This window comes from Molossus molossus, unplaced genomic scaffold (assembly GCF_014108415.1).
Source record: "Molossus molossus isolate mMolMol1 unplaced genomic scaffold, mMolMol1.p scaffold_m16_p_15, whole genome shotgun sequence".
Classification (NCBI taxonomy): domain Eukaryota; kingdom Metazoa; phylum Chordata; class Mammalia; order Chiroptera; family Molossidae; genus Molossus; species Molossus molossus.
This window is the reverse complement of record NW_023425350.1, coordinates 43818493-43843639: the sequence shown is the minus strand read 5'-3', so window position 1 is coordinate 43843639 and position 25147 is coordinate 43818493. Positions and strand designations below refer to the sequence as shown.

The following is a 25147-nucleotide window of genomic DNA, read 5'->3' as shown; positions in this document are numbered from 1 at the left end:
AAATTATTACAAAATAATTTATTATTATTTTGTAAAGAAGAAAACTAAGACCCTAAAATGTTAAATGATTTGACCATGTCTGTCAGCCTTATGTAGGTCTTCTGGCTTCAAGTACTGTGTTCTTCCTGTTAAACCATATTGTTTCCTGAGAAGAAATGAAATGATAAAATAAGTGGGAAAACTGTACATCTTGGGAAAGCTAAACAAAAGAGATTTAAAGCTGTTTCTGCTAATGCGATTGTTGTCTCCACTTAAAAAATACCAGTGACAGAATGGAAGATGTCTGTTTTCATCATTCCTTAGGATCTTTCTGTGGGGCTAATGGTAGAGCAGAGAGATATTAACAGATATGTTCATACCCCTTAAATTTTTCTCATTTTAATTTTTAAAGGAAAGAGTGGCTTTATGTTTAATGACTGCTCTTCAGTCTAATTTATATCTTGTAAGGATCTGACAGTTTTGTTTTACATTTTATAGCTGCAGCTTATCTTCTGGTGTCCCTTATACCAAGCAATTCATTCCGCCAGATGTTCCGGTCAACAAGGTCTTTGCACATCCCAACCCGTGACCTTCCACTCAGTCCAGACACAACAGTAGTCCTACATCAGGTCTACAACGTGCTCCTTGGTTTGCTCTCAAGAGCCAAACTCTATGTTGATGCTGCTGTTCATGGCACTACAAAGCTAGTGCCCTATTTTAGCTTTATGACTTATTGTTTAATTTCCAAAACTGAGAAGCTGATGTTTTCCACATATTTCATGGATTTGTGGAACCTTTTCCAGCCTAAACTTTCTGAGCCAGCAATAGCTACAAATCACAATAAACAGGCTTTGCTTTCATTTTGGTACAATGTGTGTGCTGACTGTCCAGAGAATATCCGCCTTATTGTTCAGAACCCAGTGGTAACCAAGAACATTGCCTTCAATTACATCCTTGCTGACCATGATGATCAGGATGTGGTGCTTTTTAACCGTGGGATGCTGCCTGCCTACTACGGCATTCTGAGGCTCTGCTGTGAGCAGTCTCCTGCATTTACACGACAACTGGCTTCTCACCAGAACATCCAGTGGGCCTTTAAGAATCTCACACCACATGCCAGCCAATACCCTGGAGTGAGTAAAATTGATAACTCTTATATCTGTATCCTCAAATTAATTGGAAATACCTGTTTTTCCCCTTATGGGAAGTGGTGACAAAATATGGGAGTATAGTCTAACTTGATTCTTTCTTAAAGACTTAACATGTATTTGTTTTCTTAAAAACAAGTAAAATGCTATATGGCTATAAAATTTATAAATAATATGAGTAGTTTTTCTTAGGTTGATGTTGAAATTTTCTCTCTAATGGAACTTACCTATTTTAATTTATGCTTTTGTAAATGTCTTTCTTATGTACCTAATGAAAAAGGTTAGCTTTGTGGTGCAGTTCTAAGAAAGTGAGTATTTACTATTTTGGTATTTATTATCAAGATCTATATGCTAAGTTAAGTTGTGAGCTGGACAATATTTTTATCTTTGCTTTAGTATTCCCTAGTATTTTTTTTTCTCACACTATACTCAAGCGAATGAAATTGGCTAAGGGCTCTATTAGGATACAAATATATGCAGTCTAAATCTGATCCTTTTTTCTCTGCAGACTATATGTAGGTTTCATATTGTTTTCTCCCTGCCATATAAGACTGTCAGACATTCTTGAATTCATTTCTTATCACTGTCTTTTATTTTCTGTTGTCAATAGAAAATTATACCAAGAGGACGTATAAATCTGGAAAGGAGATTAGAAGGAGAGTGCAGAACCCTTTTTAAAGCTGTTGTGAACTTAGAGGCCACAGCTGCTAATATGAAAAGTTGTTTGCTAAGCAGGAGTTGGTGGGAGTGGAGAGTAGAAAGAGCTTTTTCAAGACATTCAACGTTTAAGAGTTCAATCAAAAAAATACAATAAAGGGTATTTTAGGAATTGGTATCCTTGAATTGTATACTGCACTCCTTTTTCTTGTTAAAAAAGGACCTTAACTGTTCTTTAGACATAGTGTAGTGAATTGTTTAGAATTTCTCACCTTGAAAGAAGAACCTAGTTTCCAATTAAGAAAGTTAGACGGTATAATAAAGGAAAGTGATTGTATTAAGTACCCAAAAAAACCTTCAAAACCAAAGCTATAAGAATACAGAAGGAAAAGAATGAGAGAGACTACCTGACTTAGGAGTCAGGACAGGATTTATTAAGAGTGAATAGATTTGTTTCTATCACATTCACATAAATAATACTTGATTCAATTATTATAAACATGTCCATAGTTAAATATACCTTTGAAGAGTGCTAGATGAGTGAGAATATCCCTTTATGTAGTTTCTTGCCCTTGACATCAATGAAATGTAACAGCTTTTATTGTAGAACTTATCTATTAGAGATTTTAATGAAAATGGTACCTAAATCAATTTTTGCCAGGTAACTTGAACTGAGTATCCATAAATCAGGAAAGACCATTTCAAATATTGGCACCAAAGAGTTTTCCCTTTAAACGGTCTTAATTGATGGATGTAAAATTTTTGTGACAAAGGAATAATTTCTCATTTATTAAGAAAGAGGAAGCAAAGGATTTTTGTAGCATATCTCTGGATGCACATTTGAAGTTACAAAACTTGGTCTTTAAATGGTATTAAGACTAAAAATGAACTATATTAACTTGTAGTTTTTAATCTTCCTGAAATTCTATTTTGAGATTTTCTTTTAGTGAATTATATATGAAATTTTAAAAATAGAATTTATTGCTAATTTTATAATTATTCTTGAATGGTAGTGTAATCTAACTTATTTGTGTAATTTTAAGAGCTGGCTAATGAGCATAACATTCAGAATGAGAAACACACATTCTAAAATGTTGTAGGGTTAAAAGATCACCCTAATGCTTATTTGCCCTTTTTAGGCAGTGGAAGAACTATTTAACTTGATGCAGCTATTTGTAGCTCAGAGGCCAGATATGAGAGATGAAGAATTAGAAGATATTAAACAGTTTAAGAAAACAACCATAAGTTGTTATTTACGTTGCTTAGATGGCCGCTCCTGCTGGACTACTTTAATAAGGTAAAAAGATGTTTGTTGGGTTTTTTGTTTATGTTGTTTTTCCAAGTGAGAGGATGGGGACCATACCTTGGATTCTTAATTTAAATTATTTACAACTGAAAGTTTACCAATTCTGTAAGGTTATTGGAGAAGTATTTTTGCATTCAGTCACCTTGGAATAATTTATATTTTGAGCATTAATGAGCTACGTTGAACCGCTTTTGTTTTTGTTTGGTTTTGGATTATTTGTGTTTTATCAGATATATAGAACCTTAGCTTTGAAAGGAACCTTAATATACAATCTTCTACCTAGGGCTTGACACTCCTCTATGGTTGGTAGTCATTCAAATTTATGCTTGAACAGACTTCAGAAACAGCTTTTTTCATCTTTGGATGACTCTCACTATTAATATATTTTTCATTCTATTTAGCCCAGATATATCTATCTTTTTTAACTATAGGAATTAGGCAAAATAACAAATCATGATTCTTACAAATTGTTCAGAGCTAATTAAAATCCAGGTTAATTAAAATGCTTCTATATATTACATCTAAGATTTGGAGGTCCTTTATTAGACACACATTTCTTGGCAGTACTTTCTGGAATACTATAGTATCTTAAAAATTTTTTTTAATTAAATTTATTGGGGGAACTTTGGTTAGTAACCTTATATACATTTCACGTGTACAACTTTATAATACATTTGTATACTCTGTTGTGTGCTCACCACCCACACAAAGTCTAATCTCCTTCTGTCACCATGTCTTTGACTTGCTTTACCCTTTTTTTTTTTTTAAATGTTCCTTTACTGATTTTAGAGAGAGGGGAAAGGAGAAGGAGAGAGAGAGAGAAACATCGATGAGAGAGAATATCTATTGGCTGCCTCCTGCCTGCCCTCCACTGGGGATTGGGCCCACAACCTGGACATGTGCCCGACTGGGAATTGAACCAGTGACCTCTTGGTGCATGGGTTGATGCTCAACCACTGAGCCACACCAGCTGGGCTGCTTTACCCTTTTCCCATCCCCCTACTCCTCTTACCTCTAGTAGCCACCATTCTGTTGCCTGTATCTGAGTTTGTATTTTTATTTGTTCATAGTGTTGAACACTGTAGTATCTTAAGCTATTCAACCCAAGATAAAGTTATTTCAGATTATCTTCTTCAGAAAATTTTTTTGTTTAATCCTCACCCGAAGATATTTTTTCGTTTTTGTTCAGATAGAGTAGGAGGGAGAGAGAAGAAGAGAAGGAGAGAGAGCGAAGCATTCACGTGAGAGGGGTACATCGACTGGTTGCCTCGCGCATGACCCCAACCAGGGCTGGAGACAAACTGAAACCGAGGTATGTGCCCTTGACCAGAATCGAACCCACAACTCATTGGTCCACGGACCGACACTCGAACCACTGAGCCAAACCGGCCAGGGCTCCTCAGAAAACTTTTCAATTAGAATTTTTATTAATACACAAAATGATTTTGCCAGAAGTCTTTAAAGGAATTTTTTAAAAGTGTTTGGCATTATTTTATTTTATTTTTTTTTATCCTCACCCGAGGACATTTTTCCATTTTTTGTTCAGATAGAGTGGGAGGGAGAGAGAGGAAGAGAGAGAGAGAGAAACATCAATGTGAAGCGACACATCGAGTGGCTGCCACCCGCATGACCAACCAGGCCCGGGGGCAAACTGCAACCGAAGCACATGCCCTTAGCGAGAACCGAACCCGGGTCTCTCTGTACTGCAGGCCAACGCTCCAACCGCTGAGCCAAACCGGCAAGGGTGGCATTAATTTTTAATATATTGTTTTCTCAATATTTGCTACTTAAAGTTTATTTTAATAAAAGATTTGGAGCTTTCTTAACTTTATTTTTTTGAAAACGGAAAGAAAACATTTTATTAAAAGTGGAAGGATTTCTGGTAGTACTGTATAACATCAGTTTCCAGTACCTAATAATGAAATAAGGTTAACAGGAATAATAACTGCTTTTGATGATTATTATATAAATTTTTTTAAGGCACCCTGGCTGGTTTGGCTCAGTGGTTAGAGCGTCGGCCTGCAGTCTGGAGAGACCCGGGTTCAGTTCTCGCTAAGGGCACTTACCTTGGTTGCAGTGTGTCCCCGGCCCCGGTCAGGGTTGTGTTGGTGGCAGCCACTCGATGTGTCTCTCTCACATCAATGTTTCTCTCTGTCTTCCTCCCTCTCTATCTGAAGATAAATGCAAAAAAAGAAATGTCCTCCAGTGAGGATTAAAAAAAAAAAAAACACAATTTTTTAAGGCCACCATATGTTTTTATTTTTCTTTTCCTCACCTGAGGATACTTTTTCCATTTTTATCTTCAGATAGAATAGGGGTAGTGGGGAGAGGAACTTCAACATGAGAGAGGCACATCGATTCGTTGCGTCCTGCATGACCCCAACCAGGGCCAGGGACTGAACTGCAACTTGACCAGAGCCAAACCTGCCAAGGCGGCCACCATGTGTTTTTAATCTTTTTTTCCCTCATGTTCCTCTTTGTTTCCTAATAACCACCTAATGAGTGCTTTGATAATACAAGTTTATTTTATTATTATCTAGAACTTAGTGTAATTAGAAAATAAACCTATGATAAAAATAGACTTTTTAAAAAAATTTTTTTCTTTATTGACTTTAGAGAGGAAGAGAGGAGAGGAGAGTGATTGAAACATCAATGAGAGAGAATATCAATTGGCTGCCTCCTGCCGCCCCCCACTGGGGATCTGGCCCACAACCTGGGCATGTACCTTGACCAGGAATCAAACCGGAGACCTCTTGGTGCATTGGGTCAACACTCAACCTCTGAGCCACACCGGCCAGGCCAAAAATAAACATTTTTTTATACTGAAGCTTTCAAAATGTTCTTTTTGTTGTTAATTCTCACCTGAGGATATTTTTCCATTGGTTTTTAGATAGAGTGGAAAGGAGGAAGGATGGGTGAGAGAGAGAAAAAGAAAGAAAAAAATCAATGTGAAAGAGACACATCAGTTGGTTGCCTCCCATGTGACCCTGAACGGAGTTTGAGATTGATCCTGCAACCCAGGTACATACCCTTGACCAGGAATTGAACCTGCAACCCTTCGGTCTATAGACTGATGCTCTGACGACTGAGCCAAACTGGCCAGGGCCAAAATATTCTTCCACTGTTGTGGATAATTAAAGAGTTGACTAAATACTATTAGACATAACTTTTCTTTAAGTTATTTAGAGGGTTTCTCATTTAATATTATCTCCTTTTATTGCATTACTAAGAAATAGGTATAGTGGTTGCTTTTCTATACATAGGAAAGTAGAAAGCCTAAATGACAACATACTTCTGGTTTGGTTTATTTTTTTTTATCAGCAAAGTATTCTGTTCTGATTCAGAGTTCTTAAATTAGACTTTATATATTCTTCTAGTGCCTTCAGAATACTGTTAGAATCTGATGAAGACAGACTTCTTGTTGTATTTAATCGAGGGTTGATCCTGATGACTGAGGTAAATATTTTTTTGTTGTTGTTTTGTGGTGGTGGTTGTTAATCCTCACCCAAGGATATTTTTCCATGGATTTGTTAGATAGAGTGGAAGGGGGTGTGGGGGACATCGAGTGAGAGAGCCATATCAACTGGTTGCCTCCCGCATGACCTGGAACAGGGCCAGGGATTGAATCTGCAACCCAGGTATATGCCCTTGATTGGGAATCGAACCCACGACCCTTCAGTCCACAGGCCAACGCTCCAACAGCTGAGCCAAACAGGCCATGGCTGAGGTAAATATTTTATGATAGATTAATTTTTTTTTTTTAATCCCTACCCGAGGACATTCTTGCATTCATCTTTAGATAGAGTGGGAGGGAGAGAGAGAGAAACATAGATGTGAGAGAAACACATCGAGTGGTCGCCACCCATGCGACCCCAACCAGGGCCAGGGGCAAACTGCAACTGAGGTACATACCCTTAGTGGGAACCGAACCCAGGACTCTCTGGTTCACTGGTCGATGCTCTAACTGCTGAGCGAAATTGGCCAGGGCTATTGTAGATTAATTTCATTTAAGTTTTCTCACCAAGACTTATTGTTTTGTGAATAGAGTTTATTGTAGACTTTTACAGGTATTTGGATTTTAATTATACAGATCAGTAAATGCTAATTTATATTCAGAAAATAATTAGGTCACAGTTTTTAGGGTACTGTTTACTTTTTCTGTAGTAATTTCATAATTTCCCTCTCAAATTGAAATAGGCTAGTTTTATGCATTTTACTTGTAAAGATAGAAACCAAAGAAATTCGTGTGATTTAAATCAAGTAGAGACAGTTTTTCAGGAGCTCACTTATTTAATAGAGTTATAGAAACTGAGATTAGCATCATCATAGAAAGTCAGTGAGACTGTTACAGGTGATTAAAATCAGCCATTCATTTTTCCCATTATTGTTGAACATACACACTGAGATGATTTTAAGGCCACAGAGGCCCATTGTAACATTTAGTCTAATGGAGATAAAATGAAAAGAGTACATGCCAAGAGTACTGTAAGATTAAGAGGTAGGGTGGTTTTTTTCAGTTACTGGTATGGTAGAATAAGAATATAATATGTTTGAAGCTGTACTTTGAAGAATTTGGACTTGCAGTGATAAGTGGGGGAGCATTTAGATAAGTGACTTAATCGTCACGGAGGCAAGAAAGTTTTGGTTGTGCTTGAGAAATGCCAACTACTTCTGTTTGGCTAAAACAAAAGGTATGTGAAGAGAAGTAGTGAAAATTTCATTCTTTCATTGAACCAGATGTTTTAATGTTTACTCTGTGCCAGGCTTTGTGCTAGGCACTGAGAATACAGCAGTGAACAGAACAGACATGGTTCCTATCTTCACAGTTTACAGGTTAAATATCGCACAAGTACATGTTTCAGATTTGGCACTGCCACAGATTCTAGGCTTTGAATTTTGAACTTTAAATTCTGAATAGCATATAGGCTATGGGGAACTGATTCGAGAGGACTGAAAAAAGATGCTTTGGTGTAAAATGAAAGGGGAAAAAATCTAAAGGTTTAATTAAACTAATATAGTTAAAGGAGTTAATAAATTTAACAAGCCAGTATGATTAAAGGGATGCCTACCTTTTTTAGCACTTTTATCTCTCAGACCTATTATTTTGAGTATGGTTAACAGTTGTGTCATCGTTTTCTTTCTTCAGATGTCCTGAAAAATTAACTAAAGCCGTTACCTGTTCTCTCTAATCTTCTTTTTGTTGCCTTCTAATCTTTAAGGCTTGCAGTCTTAGAGTAAACAGTAACAAAAAGAAGAAAAATCTGATTAAACAAATTATTCATTCAGACTAAAATGTGTATACAAAATATCAGAGGTCTGAAGTGTGAGGATTGTTCTGTATTTTTAAAAGAGCTAAATGAGAAATTTGACTTTTATTTTTTTATTTTTTATTTTTTTTATCCTCACCCGAGGACATTTTTCCACTTTTTGATCAGATAGAGCAGGAGGGAGAGAGAGGAAGAGAGAGAGAAACATCGATGTGAAGGGACACACCGAGTGGCTGCCACCCGCACGACCAACCAGGGCCGGGGACAAACTGCAACCGAGGTACGCGCCCTTAGCGGGAACCGAACCCGGGTCTCTCTGGACCGCAGGCCGACGCTCCGACCGCTGAGCCAAACCGGCCAGGGCTGACTTTTAAATAAAAGCAAATACATTTGCTTTATGTTTATATACATATACATAGTCTGAGTCTGAAAACATCTGTCTAGAGCAGCGGTTCTCAACCTGTGGGTTGCTACCCTATTGGGGGTCAAACGACCCTTTCACAGGGGTTGACTAAGACCATTGGAAAACATATTTCTGATGACCTTAGGAACCAAGACACCGCTCCTTTATCCATCTCCAGGTGGGTCTGCCCACATGCAGACACACCCACATACAACATGAGGAACTGTATTAAAGGGTCATGGCATTAGGAAGGTTGAGAACCACTGGTCTAGAGAATGAGCACTACAATTTTGTGGCTCAATATGAATGTAAAATGAAATGATGTTTTCCATTTTTTTAAATCACTTATAGTCTTTCAACACACTGCACATGATGTATCATGAAGCCACAGCTTGCCATGTGACTGGAGACTTAGTAGAACTTCTGTCAATATTCCTTTCCGTATTGAAGTCTACACGCCCGTATCTTCAGAGAAAAGGTTTGGCTATTTCTGTTTCTTTTTGTTGTTAGTTCAACTATTAAAGAGCAAAGTAAGGTGTTTAAACCACATGCATCAAAGAATTTTTTTTATCTTCAGTTATAAAAGATGGGGCTGATGCTAGCTAATCATGAAGAAATGTTTATCATGACCTCCTGATAATAAGACTGGAATGCTCTTGTTTATTTTCTTTATGCCTATCCAGAAAACAGACCCACGAAATAGTCAGGCATGTTATAAGTGTCAAGAGTTAGGAGACTGGAAAACATTTCCAGCACAGTAACAACCTGAGTATTTTGTGAAGGTTCTCCAAGTGTGAAACTTCATGGCTTAGATTAGATCAGTTTGGTTTCAAGAGAAATAACTATAAAAATACCTCTTTTGTGTCTCTGTAAGATCGTGTGAACTCTGAACTTCACATAAATTTCTAGAAAATAGGAAATACTCATCACTAAAATATGTGCTTTAAGAAATCTAACAGGTTAACAGTAGAAGGCTTCTCATGAAAACAATCACAGCTTTTATCCAAGATGTTTATGTAATTAATTTGAATTTCTTAGTATTTTGTAGTTTGCATAGGAAATAATTGTGAGGAGGTTTGATTTCAAATGGCATATTTATATCTGCTTTTGTATTTACAGATGTGAAGCAAGCATTAATCCAGTGGCAGGAGCGCATTGAATTTGCCCATAAACTGTTAACTCTTCTTAATTCCTATAGCCCTCCAGAACTTAGAAATGCCTGTATTGGTAAGTTACTTAAAAACTATACCTGTGTGCCCTGGCTGATTTGGCTCAGCAGTTGGAGCATTGGCCTGCGGACCAGAGAGTCCCGGGTTTGGTTCCCGCTAGGGGCACGTACCAAAAAATGAATAAATAAAATTTTTTTTAAAAAACTATACCTGTGTAAAATCCTAGTGAAAGAACATTTTTGTGAGATTATTTTTTTGTAAGATGTGATGTTAATTCTATAGGGTTTGGAAGGAAATCTGTACTCTTTATTTATTCATTTATTTACTTATTTATTTTAAGATTTTTTTAAATTGATTTTTAGAGAAAGAGAAACATTGATCAGCTGCCTCTTACACGCCCCTTAGTGGGGATCGAGCCCACAACCAGGCATGTGCCCTCACTGGGAATCAAATCAGTGACCTTTCAGTGCATGGGACAACACTCAATCCACTGAGCTACACTTTTTATGTGTAACTTGCACTGGCCAACAGGTCTTAAATTTTATTTTAAGAAGAATTTTATTTCTTAACATGCCAATAATTACCTATGTGATCATGAGCAGGTCACTTTAAATATCTGGGCTCTTTGACCTTAGGTTATCTCTAGGTCTCTTGTTCTGAAATCTTCTATATAAGCAAAGTAGAATTATGCAAATGTTTACAAAGTAGAATTGACATTGTAAAGGGTTGTGATTATTTCACTGTGCGTTCTTTTGCCTAAAGATACTTCTTAGTAGCTGTTCCTAGACTCCTAAGATTTTTACCTTTTTTATTAATTGCATATTTATAATAAAATGATCATTTGTGCTGTTAAAGGACCCCCTCATTTTAAATTTATACTGAATTTTCTTACTGCCTTAGAAACTACTTTAAAGCCATCTTTAGAGATTGTAACTGCTTGCAACAATTTCTCGAAATAACGTGAATAACTAACTGGCTGTCATGTATAAGCAGTCCATCTTGGCAGGCATTGGCCTATTGATCTGTGAAATTACTGAACTATGCTTCTCCAGCAAGAGAAGAGAGGCACATGGTGATAATCTCTGATTGCCTGAATCTCTGCCAGTAGCCTGTCACCATGAGCTTTACACCTATGTGATTAGAGGATGAGAATCAGTCCAGCTAGCATCATGAAACATTAAAAGTAGATTAAGGGATCATTCTTTAGATCTGAAGAACTTTGAACCTTAGATTTCTTTATATGCTTCTTTGGTTGATTTTATGAAGGATAATGTGCATTAAATATTTCCCTCAGTGTACTTCTCCGTGATCCTTCTCTTCGATAAATAATATAAAGATAAATAGTTTCACATTTTAGTTTCTAAATGATGGCCCTTCTGTGGTTAGTAACTCTGCTGATCCAGATTTGATTGTAGCTTCAGACAGAATTTCTCCTAGTGTTAGGAGCTAAAATAGTTTGACTAATTAAAACGTTCCAGCTGCCACAATGCAACTGGTCACTCCAAAAGAGTTTGTGAGTTTGAGAGTAACAGGTAGACATACTCCAGTTTTTTAATACCCAATTTGTGTTTTTATTTTCAGATGTTCTTAAGGAACTTGTGCTTTTGAGTCCCCATGACTTTCTTCATACTCTGGTTCCATTTCTACAACACAACCATTGTACTTATCATCACAGTAATATACCAAGTACGTATTCTTCTAGCCCAGTACTTGAATATTGTTGGCATTTAATCTTTCTGCACACTGAAACATGGAGATTTATTTTGTCCATTTATTCTTATTGTACACTTTTAATGTCTTAGTGTCTCTTGGACCTTATTTTCCTTGTCGAGAAAATATCAAGCTAATAGGAGGGAAAAGCAATATTCGGCCTCCGCGCCCTGAACTCAATATGTGCCTCTTGCCCACAATGGTGGAAACCAGTAAGGTATGTTGGGATGCCAGGAAAACCATGTTTCTGTAGTACACAGTAATTTGAAATTTCCCCTCTGGCAGTTATGAGTATATTAGACTTACATGACCATTTTGTGGATCCTAAAAAGATTAGACTCATTTGGACTTTTCCTTATAGTGCTCTGAAATGTTGGTTTAATATTTGCAAAATCAACAATAAGCACAAGTAGTAAGTTTTTTTCTCCCTCAAAAAAATACCCTAATAGAAAACATTAGTAATTATTTCGTTTCTAGGCTAAATTATAACTGGGTCGTATATCTAAACCTGAAAGTCAAGTTAGGTCCTTACTACTGTTTAAATTTAACCATATAATCAGTGACTTCTTTTACTGCCCTTTAATTATAGTGCTTTGACCTAAGCCTTGTATCACAGTTCATAGATTTATCATCATTTGTAGTCTGATTTTTGTCCTCTAACACTTATCCTAAAATAATACTAATTCTAAATTATGGAGAGAAGGTACAGGATAATTTATCTTAGTTTCAACATTTTTAAAACAATTTTCCCCCTTTATCTTTCTTTACCCTACTTCATTCACACTCTCCCTTGCCCCACTATCTTTGTATCTTAAATATACCTAAGTTCTTATAAGCTTAACTATTAAAAATAATTAACACTGTAGTAACCATTACAGAAATAATTTGGAATCTATTTCAAAAATCAAATTTAATTTATTCTTATATGTCTGTAGAGCTTTAGTGTCACATTTTAAACTTTTACAGTAATTTTACTTTATTAAAGTATATAGAAATAATGGGTAATTTTAATTGACAGCATTTGCACACTGAAAATAAACTTGTGACAATTAAGATTTTAATAACATTACTAGAAACTTGGAAATTAAAACTAGGTTCTTATAGAATTTAAATATTTAATCAGCTTTTTAGTTAAATTTATTACATTTGCACAAAATATGCTCTTTAATTTATTATACAATTTAAGTGCAACCATTTTATCATCTTTAACCTTCAGGGCAAAGATGACGTTTATGATCGTATGCTGCTAGACTACTTCTTTTCTTATCATCAATTCATCCATCTATTATGCCGAGTTGCAATCAACTGTGAAAAATTTACTGAAACATTAGTTAAGCTGAGTAAGTATAAAAGATGAGCAGTAAATTCCACTGAATTATTATAAGCCCCTAGCCATTCAGGAAGGGGAGGAAAAAAAACGAGACAATCCTTTTTTTATTTTTTAAAGTGAATGTTTAAAAATATTAATTATTCTTGGGAACATTTTTATTTTTATTAAGAAAACACCAACTTACTGGTTTCCATTGACTAGTTCTGCCCAGAGTTTCAGCTGGCCTATAAAGGAGTGTGGAGTAGGGCTGCTTACTTTTGTACATAGAAGCCCAAGTCCTCCTCCATCTGCCCAGCAGAATTTTAAAACAAAAACAAAAACTGCTCTGCTTAGGGAGATAGGCTTAGATGGATTTCCCCAGCCCTGATCTTGGGGGTGTTGAGATCTATAGTGCCAGCTGTGCTTTGGAGCTGGTAACACCAAGAGCAAGCTGAGTGGGCTTGCTAGGGTGAAGCAGAGGTGCATATATGAGTAAATTAGGAGGTAAGTCTTATAAAATAGAGAGGTGAGTAAGAAGGGAAATTTGAAAAGGAGTATGTGAGAAATAGAAAACAAAACTATCAGTGAACTATGAAGTGGGAACAAAACTCGAATTACTTTATTGTCTCCAAGGATGTGCCTGAGAGCTCTTAGATATGCTCCCTTCGGGTGACATTTTTTAGCTGATAAGTCTTTAGAAGATAAGTAGCCCTCCTCCGAGATGTTCCTATCTCAGGACCTACAGAAATTCCAGGATCCTTTTCAGTGTTCTTTAGTTTTATTTCAGAGCGTGGGAAGTAAAATACTCATGGAATTATCACCCAGGTCAAGAAATAGAATATTATCACACCCTAGAAGTCCCCTTGTGCTCTTTCTCAAGCACAACTTCCTTCCTGTGGAAAAGGTTTTGATCCATTATAGGTAGGGCAAAAGATGTGAACATACCTTAGGTTTCATTATCCAAGAAGAAGGAAATGGTAACAGCTGTCAGGTATAATTCCTCTTCAGAAAAACTATCTTATTGGTAAGTGATTAGAGCAACTTCAGATTTGAATGGTTGTTCTTCCACCTGTTATCATTAGCTGAATATATATATGGCTGAAGTGCCAACATGGGTGGTGGGAGGATATGCTCAGATTAGCCAATGTATGATTACACAGTTGGGATGTGGCACTTGGTTTAAGCTAAAACCTAGCAGTGGCAATGATCAGATATGAGGGAATATCTAGGAGTTCTAGTAACAGCCTTGCTCCCACATAAGGAGGGGGACTTATAAAGATGCTGACCTTAAGAAATGTTCTTGGTAATTGTGTTCATATGATTTATACCAAAAATTATGTGAGGAGCTATTTTAGCTTCTTTGAACAGCTCTGACGAAGTAATGAATGTTCTGCCCTATTTGGAACTGTCTTCCTTATCAACACACATACACAATTTCAGGGAAGTTAAACGTGAAGGGGAGGAGGAGGGAGGAAAAGGATAACACACTTAGCTATCCACTTTTATAATGTGTTATACTTTCATCACTCATAACTATGAAGCACTGTTGATACTGCCTCATAGTGTTTAGTTGTCTACAAATGCACTGTTCTATAGAACTTTCTACAAGGATGGAAATATTCTCCAATTGCATCACCATCTGTAACATAATAGCCACTAGTCATATGTGAGTGTTGAGAACTTGAAGTGTGACTAAGGAACTGAATTTTTATCTTATTTACTATTAACCAAATTAAATTTAAAGAGCCAGATGTGGCTGGTGGCTACTGTATTGAATGAATAGCACAGCTCTAAATAGAAACCAAAACCTTCACAAATTGAGCAGGATAGAAATTTTTCATGGTTATATCTTAGTTAATGCAGAAAATTGGATCTGAAGTAAGACAAAGACCTAAAAACATTGCTTTCCTTATGCCTCTTATAAATGGAGAGATTATGTCTCAGTGTTTGAAGTTAACTCCTTCTTCCAGATGAAATGATTATTTCCAGGGAGAGGCACCTAGGAAAAGGGCTTGAACAAAGCCAAGCCCACATTAATGACTGTAATGGGAAGCAAAGAGTTGAGAGTGAGTTTTAATTTGTATTATTACTTCAGGAAATTATATTTAGCAACAAGGAAAGGAAAGGGTAAGTTTAAATTGGTTATATTCTTAGTCATTTGAGTCTTGAGGTTAGATGGTCCAAGGGCCAGAATATTGTAACCAACCATAAATGGGATTGTCTCAAGACTGATAGATTGCAAGTCATTTTCAGTTTTGAAGAAAAGTCTTTATGGTAATTCTTATATGGGTAACTGAGTAGTAAAACTTTTAAGGTTGTTATAGGATTAAAGGAAATTATGTAATAACTATAGATTAGAATTGCAGGGGATAGGGTTGCAAGTAATAAATTGTAAACAAGGGAAGGGAGGAAGTACTTTTGAAGTGAGGACAATCAGGCATAGGGTTAGGGAAGACAGAAATGGGGAGAGAATTAAGGGAGGTGAACAAAGCTATTGACTGCCCTGTGAAATAACAGTGTGTCTGAAACCACAGTATTTTGCAGTATTTAGATATTTTAAAATAGAATTTAACTAGAAAAGTTCTGACAAAGAAGAATAGTAGGAGGGTCTGATACTATTGGTATCTAAATACTCACTAAAATGTTTTAATTTTTAGTATTTACTATATATGTAGTTCACAGTTCAAAACAATATCAAAAAAGTACACATCATCATATCACTCACAGCTTCCTACCATTGGTTTTTTAATTGGCTTTAACTTTTTTTTTCTTTATTGACTTGAGAGAGAGAAAAAGGAAGGGAGAGGGGGAGAGAGAGAGAAACATCGATGAGAGAGAATATCTCTTGGCTATCTCCTGCATGCCCCTCACTGGGATTTGGGCCACAACCCAGGCATGTGCACTGACCAGGTAGCAAACCAGGAACCTCTTGGTGCATGGGTTGATGCTCAACTACTGAGCCATATTGACCAGACCTCCTACCACTTTTATTCATTTTTGTTTATCCTCCCCTCTGCCCCCTATAAAAACAGGAAATATGGGTTTATTTCTCCCCCTTTCTTATATGAAAGGAAACTATAATGATTAAAATTATGTGATGCAGTTATGGAAATACATAGGCAGAACTGTGGAAAAGAGCCTAAAAACAAAGATCAGTGGTGAATGGGTGGTCTTGAGATAATTGGTTAGCTGTCTGGGGTGGCAGCCGGGGAACCTTTAATACCTGCTTTACTCCTTAGATCAAAATACATTCCAGGAGGACTAATGATTTAATTGTAAAAAGTAGCCCTGGCCGGTTTGGCTCAGCGGTTAGAGCGTCGACCTGCGGTCCTGAGAGATCCGGGTTCGGTTCCCGCTAAGGGCGCGTACCTCGGTTGCAGTTTGTCCCCGGCCCTGGTCGGTCGTGTGGTGGCAGCCACTCGATGTGTTCCTTTCACATCGATATTTCTCTCTCTCTCTCTGTTCCTCTCTCTCCCTCCCACTCTACCTGAACAAAAAAATGAGAAAATGTCCTCGGGTGAGGATAAAAAATAAAAAAATAAATAAAATCATAGAAATATTAGAGAAAAACATAGGATTATGTGGATGCCACCTTGAGATTTGAAAGACCATGTTAAGCAGGAAACAAAGCCCAGAAACAATAAGAAATTAAAAATTTTGTCTACATTCAAATGCCATAAATTGGTCTGGCCAGTGTGGCTCAGTGGTTGAGCGTTGACCCATGCATCAAGAGGTCACAAGTTCGATTCCTGGTCAGGACACATTCCCAGGTTATGGGCCTGATCCCCAGTGGGGAGGGAGCATGCAGGAGGCAGCCAGTCAGTATTCTCTCTCATTGCTGTTTCTATCTCTGTCTGTCCCTCTCACTTCCTCTCTCTTTCTAAAATTAATAAAGGAAAAAAAATTTTTCTTAATGCCATAAATTGAATGAAAATACAAAAAACTAATGGGAAAAATATTTGCATTTGTAACAGATATTAATGGCTAGTATTGCCAAATAACAGTTTTTAGGATTCAGTAAGAAGGTAAAGATTATAAAGTAAAATAATCAAAGACCATGAATAGGCTGTGCGCACGCACACACACATACACAAACACACACAGAGTACATGTTTGATAACCATATGAGAAGTTGCCTAGCCTTACTAAATAAAACAAATATCAATTTCTCTTTTTTGAACTAGGAGTTAAAGGGAGTTAAAGTTTGGGCCCTGGCTGGTTTGGCTCAGCATTTAGAGTGTCCGCCTGTGGACCACTGAGTCTCGGGTCCATTTCCGGTCAAGGGCACGTACCTCAGTTGAGGTTCGTCCCCAGCCCTGGTCCGGGTCGTTCAGGAGGCAATTAGTTGATGTGGCTCATTCACACTGATGTTTCTCTCTGTCTCCCTCCCTCCCACCACGCTTACTCTACTCATAAGCATGTACAACAATATACATAGGATGTTTATTTTCACTTAGTTTGTTTTAAGTAAAAATTGGAAGCATCCTAGTGTCCATTAATAGAAGCTTAGTTAAGTAAACCAAAGTTTATCTAGCCTTTAAAATAAGATGGGGCCCTGGCCGGTTTGGCTCGGCAGTTGGAGCGTCGGCCTGTGGTCCAGAGAGACCCGGGTTCGGTTCCCGCTGAGGGCACGTACCTCTGTTGCAGTGTGTCCCCGGCCCTGGTTGGTCGTGTGGGTGGCAGCCACTCGATGTGTCCCTTCACATCGATGTTTCTCTCTGTCTCTCTTCCTCTCTCCCTCCCGCTCTATCTGTACAAAAATGGAAAAATGTCCTCGGGTGAGGATAAAAAAATAAATAAATAAAATAAAAATTAAAAAATAATAAAATAAGATGGGAATTGACCATGGAGTACATGGGGGGAAAAATTGGAAAGCTATGCGAATTTGACTAGATTTTTTTAAACCAGTATTTTTTTTTCAAGATTTTTTTAAATTTTATTTTTTAGAGAAAGAGGAAGTCAGCAAGAAAGAGAAACATTGATCAGCTGCCTCCTGCATGTCCCTTACTAGCAGTCGAGCCTGCAACCCGGGCATGTGCCCTGACCAGGAACTGAAATGGCAACCTTTTGGTGCATGGGAAGACATCCAACCATGAACCACATCGGCCAGGGCTTACTACTTTTTTTTTTTTTTTTAAGGGGAGGATATCACTCAGTATATGCTAAAAATTTTAAAAACCCATGGAAGATTATACTCTAATTGTACATGGATAAAATGATGGAGTGTTTTTATTTTCTGGGTTAAATATCTGTAAGGTTTAAATTTTTTGTAATGATCATGTGTTGGTTTTGTATTTGGGAAACAAAACAAAAATGTTTACTATAGAAAACATACTGCAAATTCTAATACCACTTTTTTAGGTACTATATAGTTCATGCAGAATTAACAAGATGCTCAATAGAATTAAACTTAATAACAAATCCCTAAATTTTATCATTTAGTTAAATACTTTTTAGAGACAAAACAAGAATCTCTATCACCTTTATTATTTAACACTGTTTTAGAAAGTTTGCATAATGAATTAATAACCAAAAGTAAAATTAGATTTTCTTGCAAGTAACATTATGATGTATCTAGAAAATCCACAATCTTCAAATCTCTAGAATTAAAAAGTTATTGTAGCCCTGGCCATTTTTGCTCAGTGGTTAGAGCGTTGGCCTGCGGTCCGGAGAGACCTGGGTTCAGTTCCCGCTAAGGGCACGTACCTTGGTTGCAGTTTGTCCCCGGCCCTGGTTGGGTTGTGTGGGTGGCAGCCACTTGATGTGTCCCTTTCACATCGATGTTTCTCTCTCTCTCTCTCTCTCTCCCTCTCTTTCCCTCCCACTCTATCTGAACAAAAAATGGAAAAATGTCCTCGGGTGAGGATTAAAAAAAAAAAGTATAGCTGGTAAGAGTAAACATGTTGCCCTGGCCAGTTTGGCTCAGCGGTTAGAGTGTCGGCCCATGGACCAGAGAGACCCAGGTTTGGTTCCTGCTAAGGGCACGTACCTCGATTGCAGTTTGTCCCCGGCCCCTGTTGGGGTTATGTGGGTGGCAGCCAGTCGATGTGTCTCTCTCACATCGATGTTTTTCTCTCTCTCTTCCTCCCTCTCTCCCTCCTGCTCTATCTGAAGATAAATGCAAAAATGTCCTCGGGTGAAGATAAAAAAGAAAACGTTAAAATTTCATATTATAAAAAGTACAGCACTGGTTCATGCTTTACATTTTTGTGATGGTTAAGATGGTACTGATTGGGGAAGCACTGGTTAGCTGTTTCCAAAAAGGCTTCTAAAGGTGAATATACTTCAGAACAGGGCCAGTCATTTAGTGCAGATCAGAAGCCAATTTGTACTAGTCCACCAAAGGCAAATCCCTTTATCTTAGGCTAATACATGGTAATTTTATTTAATAGACATGTTTATAATTCTGCTTCTTATGCCAATTTGTTCATTTGCATAGAAAAAGAACTAGCAAGGGTATCTGAATATTCTATGGTTGGACCAGCAGATTTTTTTTCCAGTAACCTACATGGGAAGCCAAGTAGAAGAACACTTAGGTGACTTAGTGGTATGAAGTCAGAACAAGGGGAATTAAAAGCATCAAATGTATGATAGTCTTAGGCTAAGGTGTCTTGGTGATTCAGTCTCACAGTGGAGCATTAATTGTAGGCCTTTCACCCATTGGCTAAAGCTATCACTTCCCATGGATAATGCTTGGATGTGGTAAACACGCCTGTAGAAAAGTAAACCAAGAATCATGACACAATTCAGGTAGGAGAAATCCTAAGTAGTAAATATACACATGAAATATTTCACTCCCTCAGCAGTTATCTGATCTACTGTTTTACATACAAAAGCAATTTTTAAAATAAAGATTTTTTTTTTAAATAGCACACCCAGCAGCTTCTATGGTATGAGGTGTTCCTAATGAAAAGATGTTTGCAACAGTTTTTGATCATTGTATATTCGTTCCTTTTTGAATGAGGGATGAAGAAAGATAAGTGCTACAGAAGCCAGTAGGATGTAGTCCTTCCCATCCCATTTTACTGAGACAGAGTTTGGATGTGTGCCTGAGAACTTTGGTGATTGCATCTCCCTGTGCTTTCCACCCAGTAAGTGAGATTCCCCAGAAGGTACTGGAGGAGTGTGTAGAGTAGGATGGTGTTGTTCTCTACCTTGAGTCAGAGCCAAGATGCACCTGATCCTGTATTTTCTTGAAAATGCTAGGATACCGAAACTGTTGCTCTGAAGGGATAACCTTCCAAAGGAGGTGCCACTCAGAAAGAGAATAGGTAGGACTTATGAAAGAAGTGTCTTTAGCTCACCATGGGGTGTTTTCCACACTGTGGTGTACAAAATGGCCTGGGGAAAGTAATTTTTGTATTAATAATAAAGATGTACGGATCTTAACTGTATTACAAAAATACATCAAACCCATGATTTAGAATTAAATAAATCTGGGGTAGACAAAAGTATATTGCTCACTGGCTTTTGGGATGAACCTGAGCAGATTCTCTCTGAGCATAATTTCCTCATCTAAATAAGGGGGTTGAAAAGGAGAAATATGCTTCCCAAATTGAAAAGTAAATGTGATTATCTGACATACCTAGCACATTAGATGCCAGTATGTGTTTATTTTCCTCTTCCCTTATGAAATATATTTGTATCAGAATATCACTTGAAAGTTACTTATAGAAGGCCTCCATGGGTTTTGTGGTTATTGTTGTGGTAGTGTTAGCTTTTTGGTAGTTATGGAAAATAGGAATAAAGATTGTTTTACTTGGAAGGATATTTGGAGAAAAAAGAATAAAGACCAGAGAAACAAATTGTAGTATACAGTCTGCTTTCCATAAGAGGGTTTATGTAAGGGCAGCCTCTAGATCAGGGGTTGGCAAACTCTGCAGAGGGCTGGGTATTAAATATTTTAGATTTGCAGGCCATATGTGATCTCTGTCATATATTCTTTGTTTGGCTGGATTTGTTGTTGTCTTTTTAACACTCATTTAAATATGTGAAAGCTCATTTTAGCTCACATGGCCATACAAAAACAGGCTGTGGGCCAGAGTTTGCTAGCCCCTGCTCTACTTTTATGGGTAATTATGATGCTGGGGTATGGGAGTATAAATACTCTGTTTCTGTAACCAACAGTTTTGATGACATGCCCTTGTTTGCTTATATAGATTGGATAAAGGAGAAAGATGGTAAGAGTTTCTTTAGATCTTTACAAAGGGATTAATCTTGACAGGAAAATAAATAGGCTTACCTGCAAAAGGGAGTTGAGACACCTTTAGAAGACTAAACTGGGTGACTGATCTGACTTCCCTTTCTAAAATTTTCTCAAATCCTTGGTCTAACCCAGATGTTGGTAAACAGGAGGCTACATGCTGTCTGTTTTTGTATAACCAGTGGGCTACTTGCAAGCTGTGAAGGGTTTTGCTTTTTAGGTAGTTAAAAAAAACCACTAGATTATTCTAAATATGTTGTGACACTTGAAAACCACATGAGATTTAAATTTCTGTGTTCTTAAAGTTTTATTGAAAGACAGCCACATTCATTCATTTAGTGGGGTTTTTGTGTGTGTATGTTTTTTTAATGAAGGAGATGTTTTATATTGTATTTTTTCTTCTCTGTGATTATACTTTTCCTGAGGGTGGGAATGCGGAGGATGGGAATCTGACTTACAACTGTGGTATCGCAATTTCTGTGCTTTGAGAGGTGGGAGGGTAGACTTGATATCTGGAACAGTCAAGAAAAGGAAAGGTTAAAATAATAGAGGTTCCAAATAGAACGCTGACATATAGCTAAGTGTGGTCTATCCAGAAGATCCTGGGGACAAGGCTAGAAGCTGTTAGACTTAGAGCAGTGCACACCTAAACCTACCTTGAAGATAATTCTCCCTATCTTTAGAGAAATAAAGTAAAAGAGGAAGTAATGATATGTTCTCCGAGTATCCTCTTTTTAACGTTATGAAAGCGCGCACACACACACACACACACACACACACACACACACACACACACATACCGTGCCTTGGAGTCTAGCTATTGCATGAAAATTCATTAGGCAGAGTGGTACCTTAATCCAAGAAAGCTTTGGAACCACTTGGCAGTAACCTTCATTAAATTGTCCCAAATAAAGCTCCAGTACTCAAAAAGCAGAATTGGTTTAAGTTGCCTCGTATCCTTCTGGGAATGAGGTGTGGGATATAAATAAATTCAGAGTGTACTTACTGCATTCTTAACTGGTTAAAACATCGGAATGAATTCTTCCCTTTAATTATTTTACATATTTCTAAAACATGTAGAAAATATTCATAGTTATGACTAGAAATAGCTATTATATTGTACCTGCATTGCAGTTCAGTACCTCAGTAGTGCAATTTATAACCTATTCTGATTTCTTTTCAAATATTAGGTATCCTAGTTGCCTATGAAGGTTTGCCACTTCATCTTGCACTGTTCCCCAAACTTTGGACTGAGCTATGCCAGACTCAGGTAAAGAAAATGAGTTTTAGATGATTTGGTCTTTAATCTCATCTGACCCATGTGGTCAGTAATTTTAGGAATAATGGGTTGAAAGTTGGCTGGACACTGGGGATATTTTAGAATCTTGGTAGGTAAAATATGATTAATGGAAATAATAGCTATTAAGTGTTGGACATCAAGTTGCTCTTTGAAGTTTTTTACTTCGGGACATTTGTATCATGGGACATTTCAAATAAGCTGTTTATACTTGAATTTCTCATTTGTAGGTCAGTATCAATAGTTGTGGTAAAAATCCAAAACGGAGCTATTAGGGAAAGAAGACATATGCCACTTCTTGCTCTCTCTGTCCTGCCCCCATCTGTCTTGCTCCCCTTCACCATTCCAAAAGCTCTAGCAGAAACTATTTCAGCAGCCCTTTACCTCTTGCTTATCTGTTACCTTGGAGTAGTTTTCAAATCTCATGCACTTGCTTTCTTATCAACAATCTCATTGACATTAATCCTTCCTACCTTAAGTATCTAAGAACCAACCTCTTAAAATAAAGTGGGCACTAAATAACGCATGTTAAATTGTGGAGGGAGAATGTCAGAGAGGGAGGGAGAAACCAGATTGATTCTAAGGCTCCATTCCTTAGGTCAGGCATAAAGGACCCTCCCTCTTTTAGACCCTGAAAAAACTATTGTTTTCCTGCCTGATTGCATCTGCTCATTTCCAGCGAAAGAGATGAGTTTGTTAACCTTCCTTTGGCATAAACCTTTACCCACATTATAGTATCTGAATTACTTTTGAGTTTGGTCCAGCCTCCTGTGCAGGCAGTAGTGTTCTGTATATTCTCCTAATGGTTGTGTGTAACTTGGTACTGTAATAGTTGTTTATCTCCTTGTCCCAAACTGTGAGCTCCTGAAGTGTAGAGACTGTGAGTCATCTCTGTTCCCTGGAGAAATGTCATTTTGTTTTCTATAGTAGGAATCTTTGAAAGGCTAGATACATTGATCACATGGTTTAGTACTTAGTAAACATTAGAAAATGCTTTGCTGGTTGATTTTTTTAGCTGAGTGGTCTATTCAGTAAAGCAGATCAGATCTCTGCTTTTTCCCTCTCTATTGCTGATCTTTTCTTTTTCTTGATTTGCTTTATTTGGGGAGGGTGGGCGGGGTTCTATACTCTCCTACCACCTACTGCTTCCCTATTGCTCTGCACTCTACTACTCCCTTTCTTTGGCTTTTTTCCCACAGAATTCACCATCCCCAAAAACCTTAAAACAAAGCCAAATCAACCCAAATAAGGCTTCCAAAGCCCCTCCCACCAATTCTGTGCAAGAAACATAGGCAGTAGGCAGAGGCTATAACTGGTAAAATAAGGCAGATTTTCATGGCACCAAAAATCTGAACACCTGGGTCCTGGTCTTATTCAAGTCCTCTAATTTTTTGGGTGACCTTGAGCATTTTACTTACTACAGTTGCTTACTGTAATAAAACATAAATAAGTATATAATGTATATATTATCTAAATTTTTGTCCTATTTTTTAAGTCTGTTTTTTCTTCCATGTAAATGATCTATTATTAAAACACATATAAGTAATCTAGGGAATATATCTACTTAAAGACATACTACTTGTGTTTAAGAGCCATGACCATTTGAAAACAGGAAAACCAAATTTTAGTAAAATTTCCCTAAATTTTAGTAAATATTGGGACCCACTAATTTTCTGTGTGAGGTAATTAGGAAAAGAGGTTTGCTGTTTACTTTTGCAATATTTATGAGGGGAAAGGGTTTTAACAAGTTAGTACTGCTAATAACAGTAAAATTTTTAACTCGTTTTAGAGAATAAATTTAATTCTTAAAATTTTCTCTACCTGTGCTTTGGTTACTTATTAACTATCCATTCATTAGACTCCTAAGAACATTGTTTGTTCAATCCCTTAATTCTCTTAATGCTAGATAATAAAGCTGCATTTTTAAAAATATTTGTCAGCTTTGCCATTCAGACTTTTTACAAGTCTCTTCCATTAGCACTCACCCATGTAGTCCAAGTTAGTAATGTTTTAATTGATTGGGAGGACAGTTGCTGTAATTGAAAGCTTAGTAGACTAAGTTACGAGTGGCTTTTCCAGTCAGATATACAGACTCCACAATGTACATCGTAAGCAGTATGTTTAAAATATGCAATGATTTCAGTGCTCATCCGTCAGTACTTCTTCTCCCCACTTTAGTCTGCTCTGTCAAAAAATTGCATCAAGCTTTTATGTGAAGATCCTGTTTTTGCAGAATATATAAAATGTATCCTAATGGATGAAAGAACTTTCCTAAACAACAACATTGTCTACACATTCATGACTCATTTTCTTCTAAAGGTATGTTGTACTTTGAAAACTCAAATGTATTACTTCCAGTTAGTTAATGGTTGTGTTTTTGTTATGTTGGTCTTTTGGAGATTTTTTTTAATCCCTTTTTTTCAGGTTCAAGGTCAAGTGTTTTCTGAAGCAAACTGTGCCAATTTGATCAGCACCCTTATTACAAACTTGATAAATCAGTATCAGAACCTGCAGTCTGATTTCACCAACCGAATTGAAATGTCCAAAGCAAGTGCTTCATTAAATGGGGTAAGAACTATGGAAGGGAATAATAGTCATTTACTTCAGAACTTCCTTAAATCAACTCTAAAATTGGCCTTAGTATGATTTTATTATACATTTAGTGTTCAAACTCTAGAAGTCAAATATGAAAAGCTAAT

At 37.1% G+C, this 25147-nt stretch overlaps 1 protein-coding gene across 9 annotated transcripts in view; it reads left to right on the top strand.

The window, feature by feature from the left end:
- Positions 1-25147, top strand: part of USP34 (ubiquitin specific peptidase 34) — a 255792-nt gene that overhangs the window by 228125 nt on the left and 2520 nt on the right. For all 9 annotated transcript variants that reach the window (XM_036262508.1, XM_036262511.1, XM_036262510.1 and 6 more), the window contains 11 exons: positions 478-1112; positions 2924-3081; positions 6468-6546; positions 9112-9238; positions 9880-9987; positions 11511-11615; positions 11732-11856; positions 12856-12979; positions 22342-22421; positions 24627-24767; positions 24873-25016. In XM_036262508.1, the coding sequence (XP_036118401.1) occupies positions 478-1112; positions 2924-3081; positions 6468-6546; positions 9112-9238; positions 9880-9987; positions 11511-11615; positions 11732-11856; positions 12856-12979; positions 22342-22421; positions 24627-24767; positions 24873-25016 (1826 nt within the window). The remainder of the gene's footprint in view (positions 1-477; positions 1113-2923; positions 3082-6467; positions 6547-9111; positions 9239-9879; positions 9988-11510; positions 11616-11731; positions 11857-12855; positions 12980-22341; positions 22422-24626; positions 24768-24872; positions 25017-25147) is intronic.